Source organism: Crocodylus siamensis, chromosome 5 (assembly GCF_052110815.1).
Source record: "Crocodylus siamensis isolate JL-2025a chromosome 5, ASM5211081v1, whole genome shotgun sequence".
Taxonomy (NCBI): Eukaryota; Metazoa; Chordata; order Crocodylia; family Crocodylidae; genus Crocodylus; species Crocodylus siamensis.
Genome location: NC_143399.1, coordinates 121,498,622 through 121,515,173, shown reverse-complemented (window position 1 = coordinate 121,515,173; position 16,552 = coordinate 121,498,622). Strand labels below are relative to the sequence as shown.

Genomic DNA, 16,552 nt, shown 5'->3' with positions numbered 1-16,552 from the left:
TTTACATTCAGCTCAATCACAGATATGACACTGTATAAAAAATAAGGGTCTATGTATTATATAATCTTTACTGACATATATGCTTTTCTCTTTAAATATTCTAGAACTTAGTCATACCTCAGTCTGAATAATTTGACCTACATCAAAAACATACCAAAATTACAAAAATGATTTGTCAATGCCTAGTAATCTTTTCTACATTCATGCAAATTTCATGGACCAAATTCAACCTTGACTTAAGGCAATGGGAGTTGCACCATTTGGCTTCCTGACTATATTTCCCATCTTATAATTATTGAGATTTTCTATGTGTATGCATCTGTAAAATGTTCTCATGGCAGATTTAAAAAAATGTTGCTTCCCATCTGTGTGTGCACATGTGTGTGCACATGTGCATGTGATCACACTTTAGCTTGAGTTCATCATATCCAGGAATCATTTATTCATATGCACATTGAATAACTTGTCATGTGCATGATACTTCTTATGTGTTATTCAGTAATAACATTAAGAGAATTGGTATCATTCCTACACTTACACTGCATACTGTTTCCTCTGTTTCCCTTAACTACCATCAAAGACAGTTGTCAGGACTGTAGTCCATCCATGTCAGGACATACAAATTAAATACAACATGCCATTTAAGTTCTGATGAACGGTAATATATTTTTTACCCATAATGAATGGTTTAGCAGTTCACATTTAAAATAAATTGTTTGATTTCCTCTTAGTAATTCAATTACTTATTTTAATAACTAGCAAAAATGGAAAAATTGAATTGCACTGTAATAGCTAAGCTAAATAATACTGAGGACTGAATCATTCTCCTGAGACCCTCATATTGAAAAGATCTACTCACACTTTTTTTGAGAAAAGTGACTATCTCTGGAAGCTTCACAGAGCCACTTATCAAGATCAGGGACCCATATGGCTTAGTACAGTCAAAAAACCCAAGGCTAAATCAATTCAATCTTTGCAGGTTAGTCTAAAATGTGTAGACTGAACCCATAAACAAATGAACAGACATTCACTTTAAATTTCAGAAATGGAGCTACATGCCTGCAGTGGCCCAGGCCAGAAGCCATGAGAGATGCTAGAGCGTGCCTCCCTTCTCAGCTACAACAGACAGCTTAGGCACGGTTAGCCTGCCCCCCCTTTGAGGGGGGCACTTGCGGGGGAGGTCTCAGGCATCCAGGGATGCTGTGGGACTGTAAGTTAATTTGAATCTGGAGGAGATCTGGGATGGAAGATTAATAAACCAATTTAACCTAAATCAGTTAAATCTGATACTACATCCATCCAGGTGCATCTTAAACTGGTTTCAGCCATTTTGAAAGCAGTTTGTACACACTGAACTTCTGTTGTGTTACAGATTTTAACCAGTTTCCAATCACTTGTACCAGTTTATGTGTAATTTATGTCCCTGATCTATATAAAAAGGAGAAAACCTGAAGGCAGCTGGCAAATAACAGAAGGAATCTGTTTCTTCTAACTCTAGGAGTAATGGCATTACAACAGGACTTTCCAAGCTGAGATGTTCTCACTCCAGAGGCCATTGTGGGTGCCTGCATAGTACCAATCCAGTGAAACCAAGTAGCCATGCAGTCCAAGATCAACAAGGAGTCATGGAGATGATCCAGAGAAACAAGGCTGCTAAGCAGACAACTTTGGGCTCCGCTTGATTCATTGAGATTTGGGTTTGGACTGACTGTGTTCCGAAGGGGAAGTGCCCTGCCTTTTTTGAGTACAACAATCTGGCATGGCTCCTCCTATTTAACTACAAGAGTATCGAGTGGGTCTCTCCCATGCAAGTTTCTCAAAAACAAGCAAATTATTTAATATAATGTTTTCCCAAGTTATGCAATTATTTCTTAATTATTGACTCTTATAAAACATTTTTTTCTCTCTTCTAAGAAACTAAATTACTAATTTTAAGTAATTTATGCTGTTTGGATATATATATATATGTGATACAAATACCTACATCTGCCATTAGAGAGGTAACTTTATAAGTGAGCTTTCCTACAATCTCCTCCAAACCTTAAGAATGCCTTTGACAAGTATAAATAAATTTAAGTCAGCACAACTTGACAAAATTCATCCTAGAGTGCTGAAGTCATGGGTGATAGGTAAAGCTCCAGAAGACCAGAAAGAGCTAACATAGCACCCAATTTTAAAAAGGAGAAAAGGGAGGACTTAGGGAATTAAAGACTATTTGCTTGAGTTCAATACCTGGGAAGTTACTAAAGAAAATTATAAACAGTTTATTTGTAAATATTTGGTGGATTAAGGGCTGGTTTTAACAAATCAATTTTGGCTGCTAGTGAACAAAATCATGTCAACTCAATTTGATATCTTTCTTTTTCACTAGTTTGGTGGAAGATCAGAATTAAGTGGATAAATATACACCTGAACTTTAACAAGGCCTCTGGCCCAGTTCCACATCACATCCATTTAAATATGCTGGAGAAATCTGTATTTGGTAGAATGACCACTTGATGGACATATAATTAGTTGAACAACCATAAGCAAAGTTTAGGAACAAGTGGATCTTGTATGTAGCAGCAGGAGGTCTCACATACCTCAGGCAGGGGCAGATCCAGGGAGGTGTAGTGGTGAAGTCACACCCTCCCCACCCCTTTGATTCCATCTCTATCCAAAGTTTAAAACCAAGTGTTTGGCAGTCAAAGCAGCATTTCATTTCAGGCAGTGCTGAGTGAGTCACTTAACTTCACGGCTCATTATAATCCACCTGATTCCTTCTAAACCAGGGGTGAATGATTATTTCAGCTGGAGGACTGCTGAAAGAGCTTTGGTGAGCTGTTGAGGACCACAAAGGTAGCCCTGCCCCTTGACAGGCGCTCTGCCACCTGGTCGTCATCGTGGGACCAGAATACATGCCCCAACCCCTGACCTTTGCCAACAGAAGTCCCTCCCCTTGCCTCTAGAAGTACTCCTTTTGGGAAGGGGGTTTGCCATCTTGGAAAGAGAAAAAAAACAAGTTATGTAATAAAGATCAAACATCTACAATAACATTTTAATTTTATTTCGAAAAATATTTTTGTCCTGATTTGTGTGTGGTTGCATCATGTATATAGAGGTGACTGCATAAAAGCTCAAAATGAAGTCTTACTCTTGTATATTGTGACGGGTGTGGGTGGGTATGGGGTTTGTGGGGGGTTTGCATGTATCTTTGTGAGTGTGTATATGGGGTGTGAGGGAGGATATGGGTTTGGATGTAAGTGTGGGGTTTGTGGGAGCATGTGGCTGAGTGGGTATGGGATTTGTTGGAGGCTGTTTGTGGGGTATGTCGGTGTCTGGGTGGGTATGGGGTTTGTGGGAGGCTGTGGGTGTGTGGATGGGTTATGTGGTATGTGGAGGGGAGGGTGCATGTGGGGAGTGTGGGGTGTGCATGGGAGGGTGTGGGTGCATGTGTATGGTGGGGGATGTGGCCCCACCCCACCTACAAACAAACCACACCCACTGCACACAGCCCCTGCTACCAGCAGCAACAGCAGACAGAGCCTACTGGCAGCACATGGTCCTGACAAGCCCCAGTACTGCATATGGCCAGGCTACTGGCTTCACTGTGTGGGGCCCACATGCCTGAGCCCTATGCTGCCTGGGGGGGTCCCGTGCAATGAAGCCAGCGGTACAGATCATGGGGCTTGACTGGGGCAGCAGGGAGAGCTGGCCTGGCTCTATAGTACAGAGCTCCATGCCATTCCCTATGATCTACACATAGCAGTGAGCAAGGCCAGGCCCCCGGCTCCATTGTTCAGGGCTCCCCCTACATGCATAACTTGGGTGAAGAACCTGGGAACTGCATGCGAGCCCTGTGCAATGGAGCCAGGTGGACCCTGAGCTCCCACCAGCCCAGGCTCCATGCTCCTGCCACCCTGCCATGGGTCCCCATCCCAGGGCACCAGAATAGGCCCCATGCTCCCAGCCAACTGCTGCTTCACTCCTGCCCACTTCCACTTCCCATCTACCTGCCTGCCCACCACCACTGCTGCTGCCACCTCCACCATTTCCCCTACCCTTGCCCACCACCACTGCCACCCCTTCCCCTGCCACTTGCCTACCTTTCCGCCCGCCCACCTGCCTTCCTCCCCATCCTTCCCCCTTTCCCTCCACCCACCTGTCACTGCCACCACTCTTCTTGCCTCTACCACTTCCCGCAGCCCCACCTGTGGGGCCAGGGTCAGGGCCATCCCGCAGGCAGGGATAGGAGCGCAGCATGCATTATCCTACAGGAATAAACAGGACTCGGCCCCATGCAAGCACAGGAGGAGCAGCCTGGGGCCAGGCCTGATAAGAGTGAATTGATAGGTACCTGTGGATGAAATCACCTGGCAGGCCAGATCCACCCAGCAGGCCATATTTTGCTCACCTCTGGTCTAAACTTTACAGTCTATAGGTGTTAATGATCCTCCCTTCTTTTTAATGGTTCCACTAATTAAGTATTCTTTGTTCTGCAATTACACTTTCAGCTGCTCCTGGTAATGTAGCTCCTATATCATTCCTGCAGACTTTTAACTCTAGTTAGACATATTAACTCAGGTGTAGAAATAATGTTCAGTGAAGCACTGAATGCATTGACAAGATGCTCAAGATGACTAGATTTTGCTTTATGAATCTGAAAGAGAGGTAGATTTAATTTGAATGACTACAGGTCTACATATTTTGATTTCTTTTTGCCTAGTTTGTTATGATTTATACATAATATATGATATAGCAATGACCATTCCAAAAAAGTTACATTTGTTTTTGCTTTGATCTTGAACTCAGTAGTACAGCTCTAGGCCTCTGGAATATCAGTAAAGTTTCTACTTTAGTTTTAACTGAAGAGAAATATAGTGTCATGTTATATGTGATGAAGCACTGCGCCGTCTGCACCACCTTTTTCTAAATCCTAGAGCCGCCCATGTCCAAAGAGGTCCATTCTAGGTCTACTTTCTTTTTAATATTTTTATCAAAGACTTAAATGCAGGCTGACATTTGCAGATGACCCAAAATGAGGAAGGCTGACAAGATTTGGAATTCAAAAAGATCTTGATGATAGTACCAACTCAGCTCAGTGCTGGTCAGTCCTCATTTGGCCTCGTATCCCTTTTTTTACCGGCACCCACACATGAGTGTAAGCAAACTTCTTCATGCACACATAACCAAAAATATAACGTGGGAGACTGAGTTCTTTAATGATTAGTGGCATATGAAAAAATTCAGTAGTCACTCTCTAGCTTCTGAAGAAAAGACCCAGTCATCAGATTGCAGAACTAGAGGACAGTGTTATGGTAATTTTATTGATTCCTTTACCCACCTTTCTACACACACACTATTAGTATTAATATTGTTTAAACAGATATCTAGAAATATTCTCTACATCTATTTAACATCATCACTTCAATCTCACCAGTAGTCACTGCAGAAGTACATCTAGACAGTCAAGAAGGAAAAGACTTAAGAAGGCTCACTCATCTCTTAGATATATGTACTATATTAAATACAAACTTACCTTCCTTGTATATTAAAATGAATGTATTAAAAAGTGGCAAAAATGGTACATTTGACTATGCTCTGCTAGGGCTTGTCTACCTCAAACTTCTAGAATTCCTGTTATCCTAATTAAATCCATTACTAGAGTTCATGCCATGTCATCTGCCTGCCAAACAAGGGAGAAAATGATTTTAATTAGAGCTAACTATCTGTTCAAGTTTGGCCACTTCCTGAGAATCTTGATACTTCACTGCTTGTTTTGTATCTTTGAAAATGGACAGAATTGTATAAAGTCTAATGAGGATATGAATCATCTCATCAAAAGGTATCCACAATTATGCAAAAGAATCTTAGTCCCTTTTTCTGCATTTTGGGTTCTGAATATCAAAATTCTACTCCTCATCAACACTAGTGACGGTGCTTCTTACATTGTGACAATCCAATCACCTGACTACATGACTAATTATTTATTATTTTTAATTCTGTTGCACCTAAGAGTTCTAGTTATGAACCAAGTCCTGCTGTGCTAGACAATATACAAATACAGTCAGCAGGGAGATGTGGGGTAGAGGGGAGAACATAATTCCTGCTAGAAAGTGACTCAGCGTATTAATTATTCCTTGGACTCTGCAACACATTAACAGTAAGGAAGTTCTCTCTGTGTAAGACCATATCTTAAAAGACAGAATATAGTTTATTAGTACTGCTGTTCTTATTTTTTAAATCCTAACAATGGGCTCAGCACTATACAAAACACAAAATGCAAACAGACCCTACCTATAAGAGCCAACAATTTATTAACAGTTATCTTCATACTTGATATATAACTATCCTAGATACTTATATGGGGTAAAGTTCAACCCTGAGGGCAGCAACCCTACATGTTACTTCAAATCTCACTTTAGTCACTTTTAATAGATTTTAGAAAGAATGTATCTAGGGGACAAGAACTTGTGCAGGTCCGCTGCAAAAAAGTGAGTTTCACACAATGCACTTACTAGTACTTACTTGTTGAAATAGGGGTTTAAAAAAATTGGCATTTTCTACAGCCTTCTTACAAGACAATGTAAATTCTCTCCTCATATGCATCAGCTCTGCTTCCTGTGGTATGGAGGTGAGGGACAGGGGAGGAATAAGCAAAGAATATTCATGGATCTAAATTCACCTCATGCTCAGCTAATTTAAGCAGATCTTTTTTTCCCCATGCCCATGCTAACCAAGATCCACTGAAGACCTACATGACCATACAAGGGAAGACAGAATGACTACCCTTGATTTTCTTGCATGACCATAGAGAATCAGGACACAATCCAGTTTAAAGGGAAGCAATAGGGTGTGATTGTTTTTGTTAAATAATATGTATAATATTTGCATAATTTCAACATATTTACCAAAATATTTCACTTTACAGATATGAGAACACTGTCCTCTGCATGGCATCTTCACCTGGTACTCTTCTGCTCTGGTTTTCTTGGAGTGCAAAGTATATTTTGTTTTGCATGTAATGGTATGTGCTGTGCTTTGAATCAGGCCCCCCATCCCTTTTTCTTCAGTGATATTTCCTAAATACATTTCCCAACAATGACACCTCTTGACTCTTGTTATGATCACGTTCTTTTTGTGACATGGTTGCTCATATTTTATTCAGCACATGATGAGTTCAAAAGATTTTCACATGTAGATGACAAGCTACCTTACAAGATATTCAAAGTGACCAGCTTTGTTATTGCTGCATGGGGCTGGGGGGGAATTCCCCCCACACCTTTCACTCTCCCAGTGCTACATGTGTCAAGATTTTTTTTAATCCTTTCTCAGAGGCACTGGGTGTTGGCTACAGTCAAGGCTAGGGATTTTGACTAAGGTGTGCAAATGCTCCTGTTGGGACCTAAACTCAGAGGTTCCTGGCTAGAGGGTTTTGTACCTCTGGTCAAGGTGAGGTCAATCACATTTGAGGTCAGGAAGAAATTTTATCTCATGGTCAGATTGATATGGACAGTGAGGGTTTTGGAGTCCCCCATAGCAGGAGGTGGGGCCCTCTTCCTGGAATCTCTTCCGCATATCTTTACAATTGTTACAGCAGTAGGACATTGGCCGTTGTTATCCCCCTACTTTACCAGTGGCAGATTAGGATGTTATGCCTTGTGGTTGTCTCAGGTTGACTGTGTAATTTAACTACTAGGTTAGACAATGGATTGATGTAGAATGATTTGGATAGAGGCATTTGATCCTGAATCTGGCACAGGGTTCAACTAAATGATCAAGGGCTTTTACATAAAGTTAAAAGTAAACTTGATGTACAGAACCAAGTTTAACATACAAAATATTAAAAAGGAAAAAGGAGAATTGTATTCACCATCCAAGAACTCAGAGCAGCATGAAAAAAGTCACCCTTATTGAAGAAAAGACCATCTGGCCAACTAGCAACTACAGCATATTAACTCTCACTGAGCACACAGTTGGTGGTACTAGGTGTCTTAATAGTGAGGATGCAAAGCTGGTCCCAAGCAGATATCAAAATAATAAGTAAAGCTGCAATCCATTATAAACATAAAATAACATGTCCTAATCCATTATGCAAGGGATGCCCTGGCTGCTGTCTGACTTTCTTTGTACAGTTCCCTGCAAGACTATGCAAGTTGTAAATGGTTAATAACAACTTCAGCCACAGTTTTGATTATGGTTTTATGATTCCCATTAACAAGAATTCTTGAGCCTACTGAAAGCCTTTGAAATTTTATTATGACCTGCAATAACTGCAGCCAGAAGACTGTCAGATGGTTTATGTTACAGCTACCAGAAGAAGAAGCCAGGTGAAGAATTACAAAGCTATTACCATCTCTTTAGCAGCCTTTCCCTTGTCTCTTTACTGCTCCCTCCCCTATTACCTGGGCTCAAACACCTTCTAAAATTTGTCTAAAGAGGCAAACAGCAAAATAAAAAAACTTTTGCTGAAAAAGTACTGTGTTCAATAGTTTGGATGTAGCTGTATATCCCCTAGGATTTAAATAGCAATTTGCTTCCTTCTGGATGTCTGCCCAATGTACACTGAGCTTCCACAAAGAGTACAGAAAATAGCTTCAATCCTTGGTTTAATATGAAAAAAGAAAGTTTTTTTTCTGCTTCTGCAGAAGGAAATACAGTTAACCTGATTATTGGAAAGGTGTGAGGCAAAGGCTAAAAACCTGGGAAGAATGGCTCCCACTGCCAACGCAACAGTACCTGGAGGCACTGCGGCTGCAGAGAATAACTGGAGTGGTAACAGATGTCAGTGTGTTCACTGGTGGCCCCTCTCTGAAAATGAATAATGGAAGCTACCCAGGCAAATCTCATTTGTGACTGATCTATCTGCACAGATGGGAGTTCGTCTAGGTGAAACAAATCAATTGTCTACACAAACAATAATGAATAAAAACTTGTGCATGCTGCATTGTACAAGAAGAGGGGTCACATTCGGAAAATCTGGGATTAGACCACAGTGCCGATGCCGGCTTTCAAATCAGAAATGATATATGGGGAGAACAACAGTGATCCTTGTTCATGAGGAAAGCCAAAAGACTGCATTCCAATTTGTCATCGTGTAATTAATAATAGCCTATTTGTCTGAACAGGTTTTTAAAAAACAAATGCTAACAAATAAGGCTTTGAACACTTACCTTTGATAGCAGCTAAATATCCTCGTAGTTCTCTCTGGAGTCTGGAACCCTCCGCCTGGGGTAGTAAAAATTGAATTTGTGAATCCAGTATGAAGGACAGCAAGTGCAGAATGCCACTGTGTTATATAGTCTAAAACAGACACACATGGCATTAGCTTAACTTAATGCCATGCTAACTTAATGTCTCTAAATTAATAATAAAAAACAATCTCTGAAAATATCTATCAGATAATGCCACAGAACAGCTCACTGTACAAGAATGCATACACTGATACCTGCGGGGTATACACACAGGTACAAACATCCGTATGTACTTTAGGGTGGCCTGTATGAGTGTCCTATGTCCTACTTAATTTCCCCTAAAGATATGTATAAACTACTTCTGCAGTGATCCCAAGACCACTGCCAAGAAATAAGCCTTGCCATTTGCTCCCACTCTGCATGCATAAAAAATGTTCTGTGGTCACCAACACAGCTGTCAGGTGCACCCAGCACTACCTCAAGAGCACTCCTGAGACTTAAGTTCCTGACAGCCTTTCTAGACATTCACCAAAGAAGTAATCATATGTTTCAGCAAGCCATGAGGGGGAGGCACTTGCTCTTGAGAATAGTCTTGGCACCACCTTGGAAACAGTGGGTGCGTCTATACGAAATGCTCTACTGTGAAGTAACATTGTTTGCTGCACACTAAGCATGTGCATCTACACGTGCACACACTTACTGCACAGTAAACCTCACTAATCGTGAGCAAATTTACTCATGAATAGTTACTGCACAGTACAGCTCGTGTAGACGAATGACTGGGAGCAAATCTGCTCTGGGTCAGGTAGCCACCAGGGAGTGGGAGATTGCTTCCAGCCCCCAGGAGCTGCCTGCTGCCAGGGCGGGCTCTGTCACTGGAGCCCGGGCAGGGATTATTTCCCCCTGCCCCAGCAGTAGGGAGCTCCAAGCCCCCCACTCTGAGATTGCGATCAGGGAGCACAGTTCTGGGAGATCCTTATCTTCCAGAGCCAGCTCCACAGCTGCAGGGTTTGGGGTAGGAGATCCAGGTCCCGAGCTCGTTCCCCATCCCAGCTCTGTGCTCTCCAGCATGTTCCCCACCCAGCTTCACACTTGCACAGCTGTGTGGGGAACAGGCTCTCCAGTTCCTACCCCACAATAGATCAAGGAGCAGGGGCCGAGAACTGGTCAGGGATGGGTCCCAGCCCTACATCCTGTTCAGGTGATTGAGACACAGGGCTTGGAAAGAGCTGTGGCTGTCCCATCCACCAGTGGGAATCCCCACCCAGCCAGAGGCTTGCTGCTAGCTGCCCCACTGGCGGATCAGGGCAGGGGACTGGGACTTGCTCCTCCCCTGCAGCTCTTTCCAAGTCCCCTGCCCTGATCAGGGAGCTGAGGTTGGGAGCTCCTTGCTGCCAGGGCAGGGAGACATTGCCCCCACCCCGGCAGCAGGCAGTCTCCTGGGGGCAGGAAGCAATGTGCCAGCTCTGGCTAGGACACATTTGTTTCCTGTCCCAGTGCTAGCACCCAAAGGGAGACCTGAGCTCCCCTTGATGGCAGCACAAGCCCATTGCAAGGCCACAGTAAGTGGGAGCAGTTTGCTACCAGGAGCAGCAAATCTTCTCCCATGCCTCTGCACATGTAGACGCCTGCTCAGGAGTGTTTACTTGTGACTAGTTTGCTCACAAGTAAACTGACCTCAAAACAAATGCATGTGTAGAGGCACCCAGTATGGACATACCCTCAGGCTATAATTTATAGTATTAAGTAAGATGCAACCATTTTGCTGGTTGGGTCACCACATAGGTATGAATTCCAATCAGAGAAAAAGAAGCATGTTTCATAGCCAGGGTCTGGTCGAACAGTCAATATATAAAGAACCCTATCTTTTCTCTACTGGTCATGAACAGCAACAATTTAATTAAAACCAAGGATTCCCAAGTGATACTAAATTCTATAGAGTTAGAACAAATTAACCCCATTGAGGATCTGCCCCCATTTTTAAATCTTACAATAGTTTTGCAAAGGGATTTCTAAAATAATTTAACACTTTTCCAACAATAGCCACACCAAAAAACAAAACTGGAGATAATTTTTACCTTCTAAATAATGGCCAATGATGTTCCCAAATCAATATTACACTATCAGCAATCTTAAGAGAACTGTACAATAACTATTAAACAATCAGACAAAATTTGCTAAAAACACTAATATTGCTCTAGAGTATAAAGTAATCATTAGAAAAATATTTTGGTGATAACATCCCAAATTCTATTGTGAAACCTTAAATATTTCCTTCATAAGAACATCAAAGGGATTTTTAAATGGTTTATCAATAGCTTCTAAGGTATAAAGATCATACACAAGAAAAGTGCAAACTAGCTTGGATTGCAACACAGGCCAATCACAGTTGTCCAAATGATGATAATAACAACAATAACTTAATTCCCCTAAGCATATTTTAGACCCAAAGAGATTTTCTTTGGGATGTTTCCACTATTTGATACAATAAGGAAAATGTTATGTTGCCTGTTAATGTCTCTCAAACTTCATTCTTTTTGAAGCTATTGTATACTTTGAAGAGTACAAGTTTGCTATCATATACTGTCATATAGATCTGAGGTCTACTACACAGAAGCATCAGTTTGTTTGCTGCTCATGGCATCTTATAGAAAGAGACAGAAACAGCATATAAAAGTAAATGGAATAGCATCTTAAATGAAAGCTCCTTAAACAGTATCCCATCCAGCCTGGTTTGATAAATACCTGTCCAAAAAGCAGTATTTTACAACATTTCTAAATGTCCAGGCTCAGGCTCAGGCAGGCCTCAAGCAGGAAGGAGTTTCAAAGCTGAGAAGCAATTACCAAGAACAGCTTCCCATCTGTTTCATCTCGTGAACTTGGGGCACTGATGGTATTAGTCGTAGGTTGCTCTTGGCTGATCTATGATGGACTGTGATGGAGCATAAGCGGGAAGATAATTCCTTAAGTACATAAGGCCTAAAGTGTTTAGGGTCATACAGGTCAAAACTGGCACTGTGTATTGTGCCAGGAAAGCTATTAGGAGCCAGTGCAGACTGTAGAGCGCTGGAGTTATGTGTTCCTGGTGGACCACCCCGTCAGAAATTTGGCTGCTTTACACCAACTGCAGTTTCCAGATGATCACTGAGGGCAGCCACACAAAGTACATTGTAGTAGTCAACCTTGTGGTTTGGAAAGCATGGACAATGGTGACCTGTACTGAGTCTAAAAGAAAGGGATGCACCAGATGGAGTAGGCAAGAAGCACTTTCAACCAAATGTTGAAACCCTGAGTGACAAGGGGAGTCTGGACACCACCATGATCGGTGGTCCTATCATCAGATCACTCAGGTCAAGTGATCTGCCCACCATCCCCTCTGCTTTGTCTGGTTTCAGCTTCAGTTAGTTCACTTGCATTCACTCAACTGCCAACAGTTATGGGAAAGGTCAGAGACAGCAAAGCCCAGGTTGAATGAAAAGGAGAGGTAGAACTGGGTGTCACCAGTATACTGATAGCCCTTCATTCCAAAGCTCTGCATGGTCTTGCCCAGTAGCCTCATATACACATTGAACAGAAGAGGTGACAAAATGGAGCCCTGGGGGACCTCACAGGAAAGGTCCCAAGGGGAAAACGAGCACTCACCAATTGCCACTCTCTGTGACCTCCCTGCTAGGAAAGAACAGAACCAAATAATCACCATGTCCTGTAAACGCTATATAAGCGCCTCATGGGCAACTCTGTTGAAAGCTGCTGAAAGATCTAGCAAGATCAACAGGGCATAGTTTTCCCTGTTGATCCCCAAGTGTAGATCATTGACAAAAGCTATGAGTCTCTGTGCTAGACCCAGGACAAAAGACAGACTGACACGGGCCCAGGAATCCAGTTGCATCCATATGTCCCTGGAACCGTTGAGCAACCACCTATTCAATGAACTTCCCCAAGAAGGGGAGGTTGGGAACAGGAGGACAACAGCTGACATGGAGTCAATATCAAGTGACGGTTTCTTGAGTAGAGGCCAGACAATCACAAATTTAAGAATGTCTGACATCCTGTCCTCATGAAGGGAGACACTGACAACCCCCACTAGCAATGGCTCCAGTCTTCCCAGACTGGCTTTCACAAACCAGGACAGGCACAGGTACAGTTCAAGCTGGTTGCCCACATCCCCCTGAGGACATCCTCTGTGCCAGTGGGTAATAGCACTTGAAATGAATCCTTATAAACTGGACAAGACCAAGCACCTGCAATCCCAATTTTTGACTTTGCAGCAAAATGATGGTCCCCCAAACTATGCCAAATGCAGGTAGTTTTGTTACGTGTGTCTATGAACAGGGTTAGTGTGCTATTTTACAAATTGACCAGGCCATCAACAGAGCAGCTGTCAAGGTGAGTGAGAATATGCCCCAGGGAGTTCGAGAACTGCACTGGCTCCACGCATCTCTGGGGGAGATCAGCCTAGCTTGTCTACCATCTGAACAGGGATCTACACCTTTACAAAGCAGTGGTCTGACCATGACAAAGATGCCTTAATGAAACCCCTGATAATTGAAGCCCCCGCCTTCATGCAAAACATTGTCTTGCAATAAGCTGCCATAAATAAGACTGCATGTGAGATTTTGTTGCATGGGTACTAGAAAACTGAACCCCAAAAGAGATGACTGTCTGAAAACTCTCGAAAACGGATCCTGAATTGGTACAAGCTGTTATAGCTCCACTGCACTCCAAGAATCTGCAACATTTTGTGTCAGTTAAGGATCTGCCCTTAAGTGCCGAATGCGCTCAGAGTGTTTAGGTAGGAGTCTCTTATTTTGTCCATTTGGATAAACACATAATTGATATTTGTTTAATGCCCATTATCTTCACTGAAGAAAGTAGCACACTTCAAAGCATATATTTATTTTTATGTTTTTATAGTGAAAATAGCACTGGGAAGTACATTAAAGGCATTTGTCTTCCACAAAACAGGGAATGATGAATGGCTGCATATGTTTCCACACTGTCAATTATTAAAGCGGAGTGAAGTTGGTAGGAAAGCTCTGACTTCAGCATTCAAAGGCAAGTGAGGACTTTAGACTGTGCTCCTTAACTAAATCAAGGAGAGAAATTTTGCCCCAAGCATAAGTTTTGACCTATTTTGGAAGAACCACTTATATATAGTGAGAAGTTAGTTCAAGTTCAAGACCTTTCCATAGTTAAGGGTTTCTTCTGTGAGGCTATTAGCATTCATTCTATATTATTTGTGATGGCAGAATTTTGGAGCTAGACATGAGCCTATTAGGAACTAACAGTAGATTAAATCCAAAACCTCATAGGTTAGCCTTAAAGATGGCAATGACTTTTAGTCATTAATAAATTTGGAGGATCTGAATTATCAGTCATCAGAGATATCCAGTTTCCATTTTAAGTACAATATCTGTGCACTATTTATATGCAAGTATGGGGTATGTACTCACTAGCAAGTAACAAAAAGATGAACTAATGATGCAAGTTATCTATAACTTTGTTTCCATCTGTGTTATGACCAGGAATCTGGTTTTCTGTTCACTATGGAAAAACGTGGATTTTCTCTTTATAGGGAGAAAAACACAGACTTTCTTTTTTAAAGGACTAAAACAAAGGAAAGGGCAGGTTTCCTCTTGCACGCTGGTAGAATTCCAACCTGCAAGGGGTTGCGGCCAGCAGGTCGAGGGTGATCAGGCAGGGGGCACCATATACATGTGCATGCATGCACACAAGTGTACAAGGGAGCCCGTGGAGAGCAACTCCTGCCACTTTCCGCAGGTAAATCTGGGGGGGTGGAGAGATTGAGGCCATCATAGTGAGGGAGGGAGGGAGTTGGGCAGGGCTGGGGGTGCTGCCCAGCAAGGGCACTCCATGTGGCCCAGGACCTGGGCAGGAATGTATAACTGCAGGGCCCGGGCAGGGAGCAGGATGGAGCCATAGACGGTTTATTTGGGGGAAGGCAGGGGGGCAGGGGGAAGGGATGGCTTCCTGCCATTGTGCACACTCCCAGGGAGGCATGTGCCCACCAAATTCGTGTGCAGGGTGGTGGCTGTGGGCTCAGGGCTCTACGCCCTGCTGCCCTTCCCCTGGAGCCTCCATGGCGCAGAAAGCAGGACCCAGCACAGCAGAGCAGGGATCGGTGCTGCTGCCAGGAGCCCCACACTGCCATGGCGAGACACCCCCTACCCGCCTGGCAGTAGTGGGGGTAGCAGTGTAGAGTTGTGCCCCCCCACTGGTGTCAGGTAGGCAGGAGGCACCTTGTCACACTGGTGCAGGTTTCCTGGTGGCAGTGCCAAGCCTCCCTGCCCCACTCTGCCCTGCCACACTGGGTCCTACTTACTGTGCCACAGAGGCCCTGGGAGGAAAGCAGCAGGGCAGGGAGCCCTAAGCCTGCATCTGCCCCCTGCCCTCAGGTTTCTCTTCAGTAGTGCCACCCGTGGGGCAAGGGAGCCAGGCTCCACACACTGCTCCAGCTGCAGCAGTCACCACCTCCCACAGGTGGTAGCCATGGCTCTGGCACTGCTGGTGGTGCAGGGGTCTGCGGACTTGGGTCCCTGGTCCTGTAGCCCTGGCACCTCGAGGCCACCTCCAGCAGGGCTGAGGGGAGGGTAGTGGGCTGTGGGTTGGGGAGTGAGGGGTACTGGCAGGGCTAGAGGGCTGTGGCTTGGGAGTAAGGGGCAAAAGCATGGGCAAGGCACCGGCATATCAGGGCTGCTCAGCACCACAAAGCAGCTGGAGGGCACAGCTGCAACTGGACCCACACCCTGGTGAGCAAAGGGGGCAGGAGGAGCTCTGATTTTCCAGGATAACCCACCCCCCCAAATCAAATGCCAAAATGTCTAGGTATTCAGAATGTATGTTATTATAGTGATTGAGGCACCGTTAGGCTTCCAAATTGCTTAAAAATCATAAATATATCAATAAAACATTGTGTTTAACTGATACGTGTGTGTATGTGTATATATATGTGTGTGTGTATATATAGATAGTGGTGTTTCATTTTAATCATGGAAAAACGCAGATTTTGGTGGTTTTAATCAGCGAATTTGTGGGGTGGGGGGTTTAAAATCAGAGAATTTGCAATTTGTAAACAGAGAAAACAAGGATCCCTGGTTATGGCCTAATTTTGGTACTGTTACCCTAGAACTCTGAGATATTCGGTGGGACATCAGTAAATATCACGGGTCATCAGTGAATCTTAGATTCTTGCTTTTGTATTTTTAAAGGTTTTTCTATTCTGTTCTTCCAGGCCATACTCATGGGTCTAGAAGACCTGGACCACTGCAACAATATGCATGATCCATGCAAACACAACTTAAACCAGGCATTTAAGGATGAAGACTAGTGGAAGAAAATATAGTATAATAAAATATAGT

General features: G+C 43.3%; 1 protein-coding gene across 7 annotated transcripts in view; it reads right to left on the bottom strand.

Annotated features, from left to right (window-relative positions):
* The window catches only part of AMPH (amphiphysin), a 199,642-nt gene that overhangs the window by 83,052 nt on the left and 100,038 nt on the right, over positions 1-16,552 (bottom strand). For 6 of the 7 annotated variants that reach the window (XM_090050096.1, XM_090050097.1, XM_090050099.1 and 3 more), the window contains exon 3: positions 9,153-9,207. In XM_090050096.1, the coding sequence (XP_089906222.1) occupies positions 9,153-9,207 (55 nt within the window). Of the gene's footprint in view, positions 1-9,152; positions 9,283-16,552 lie in introns of all 7 variants that reach the window. The other variant, XM_090050100.1, reaches the window with a different exon arrangement.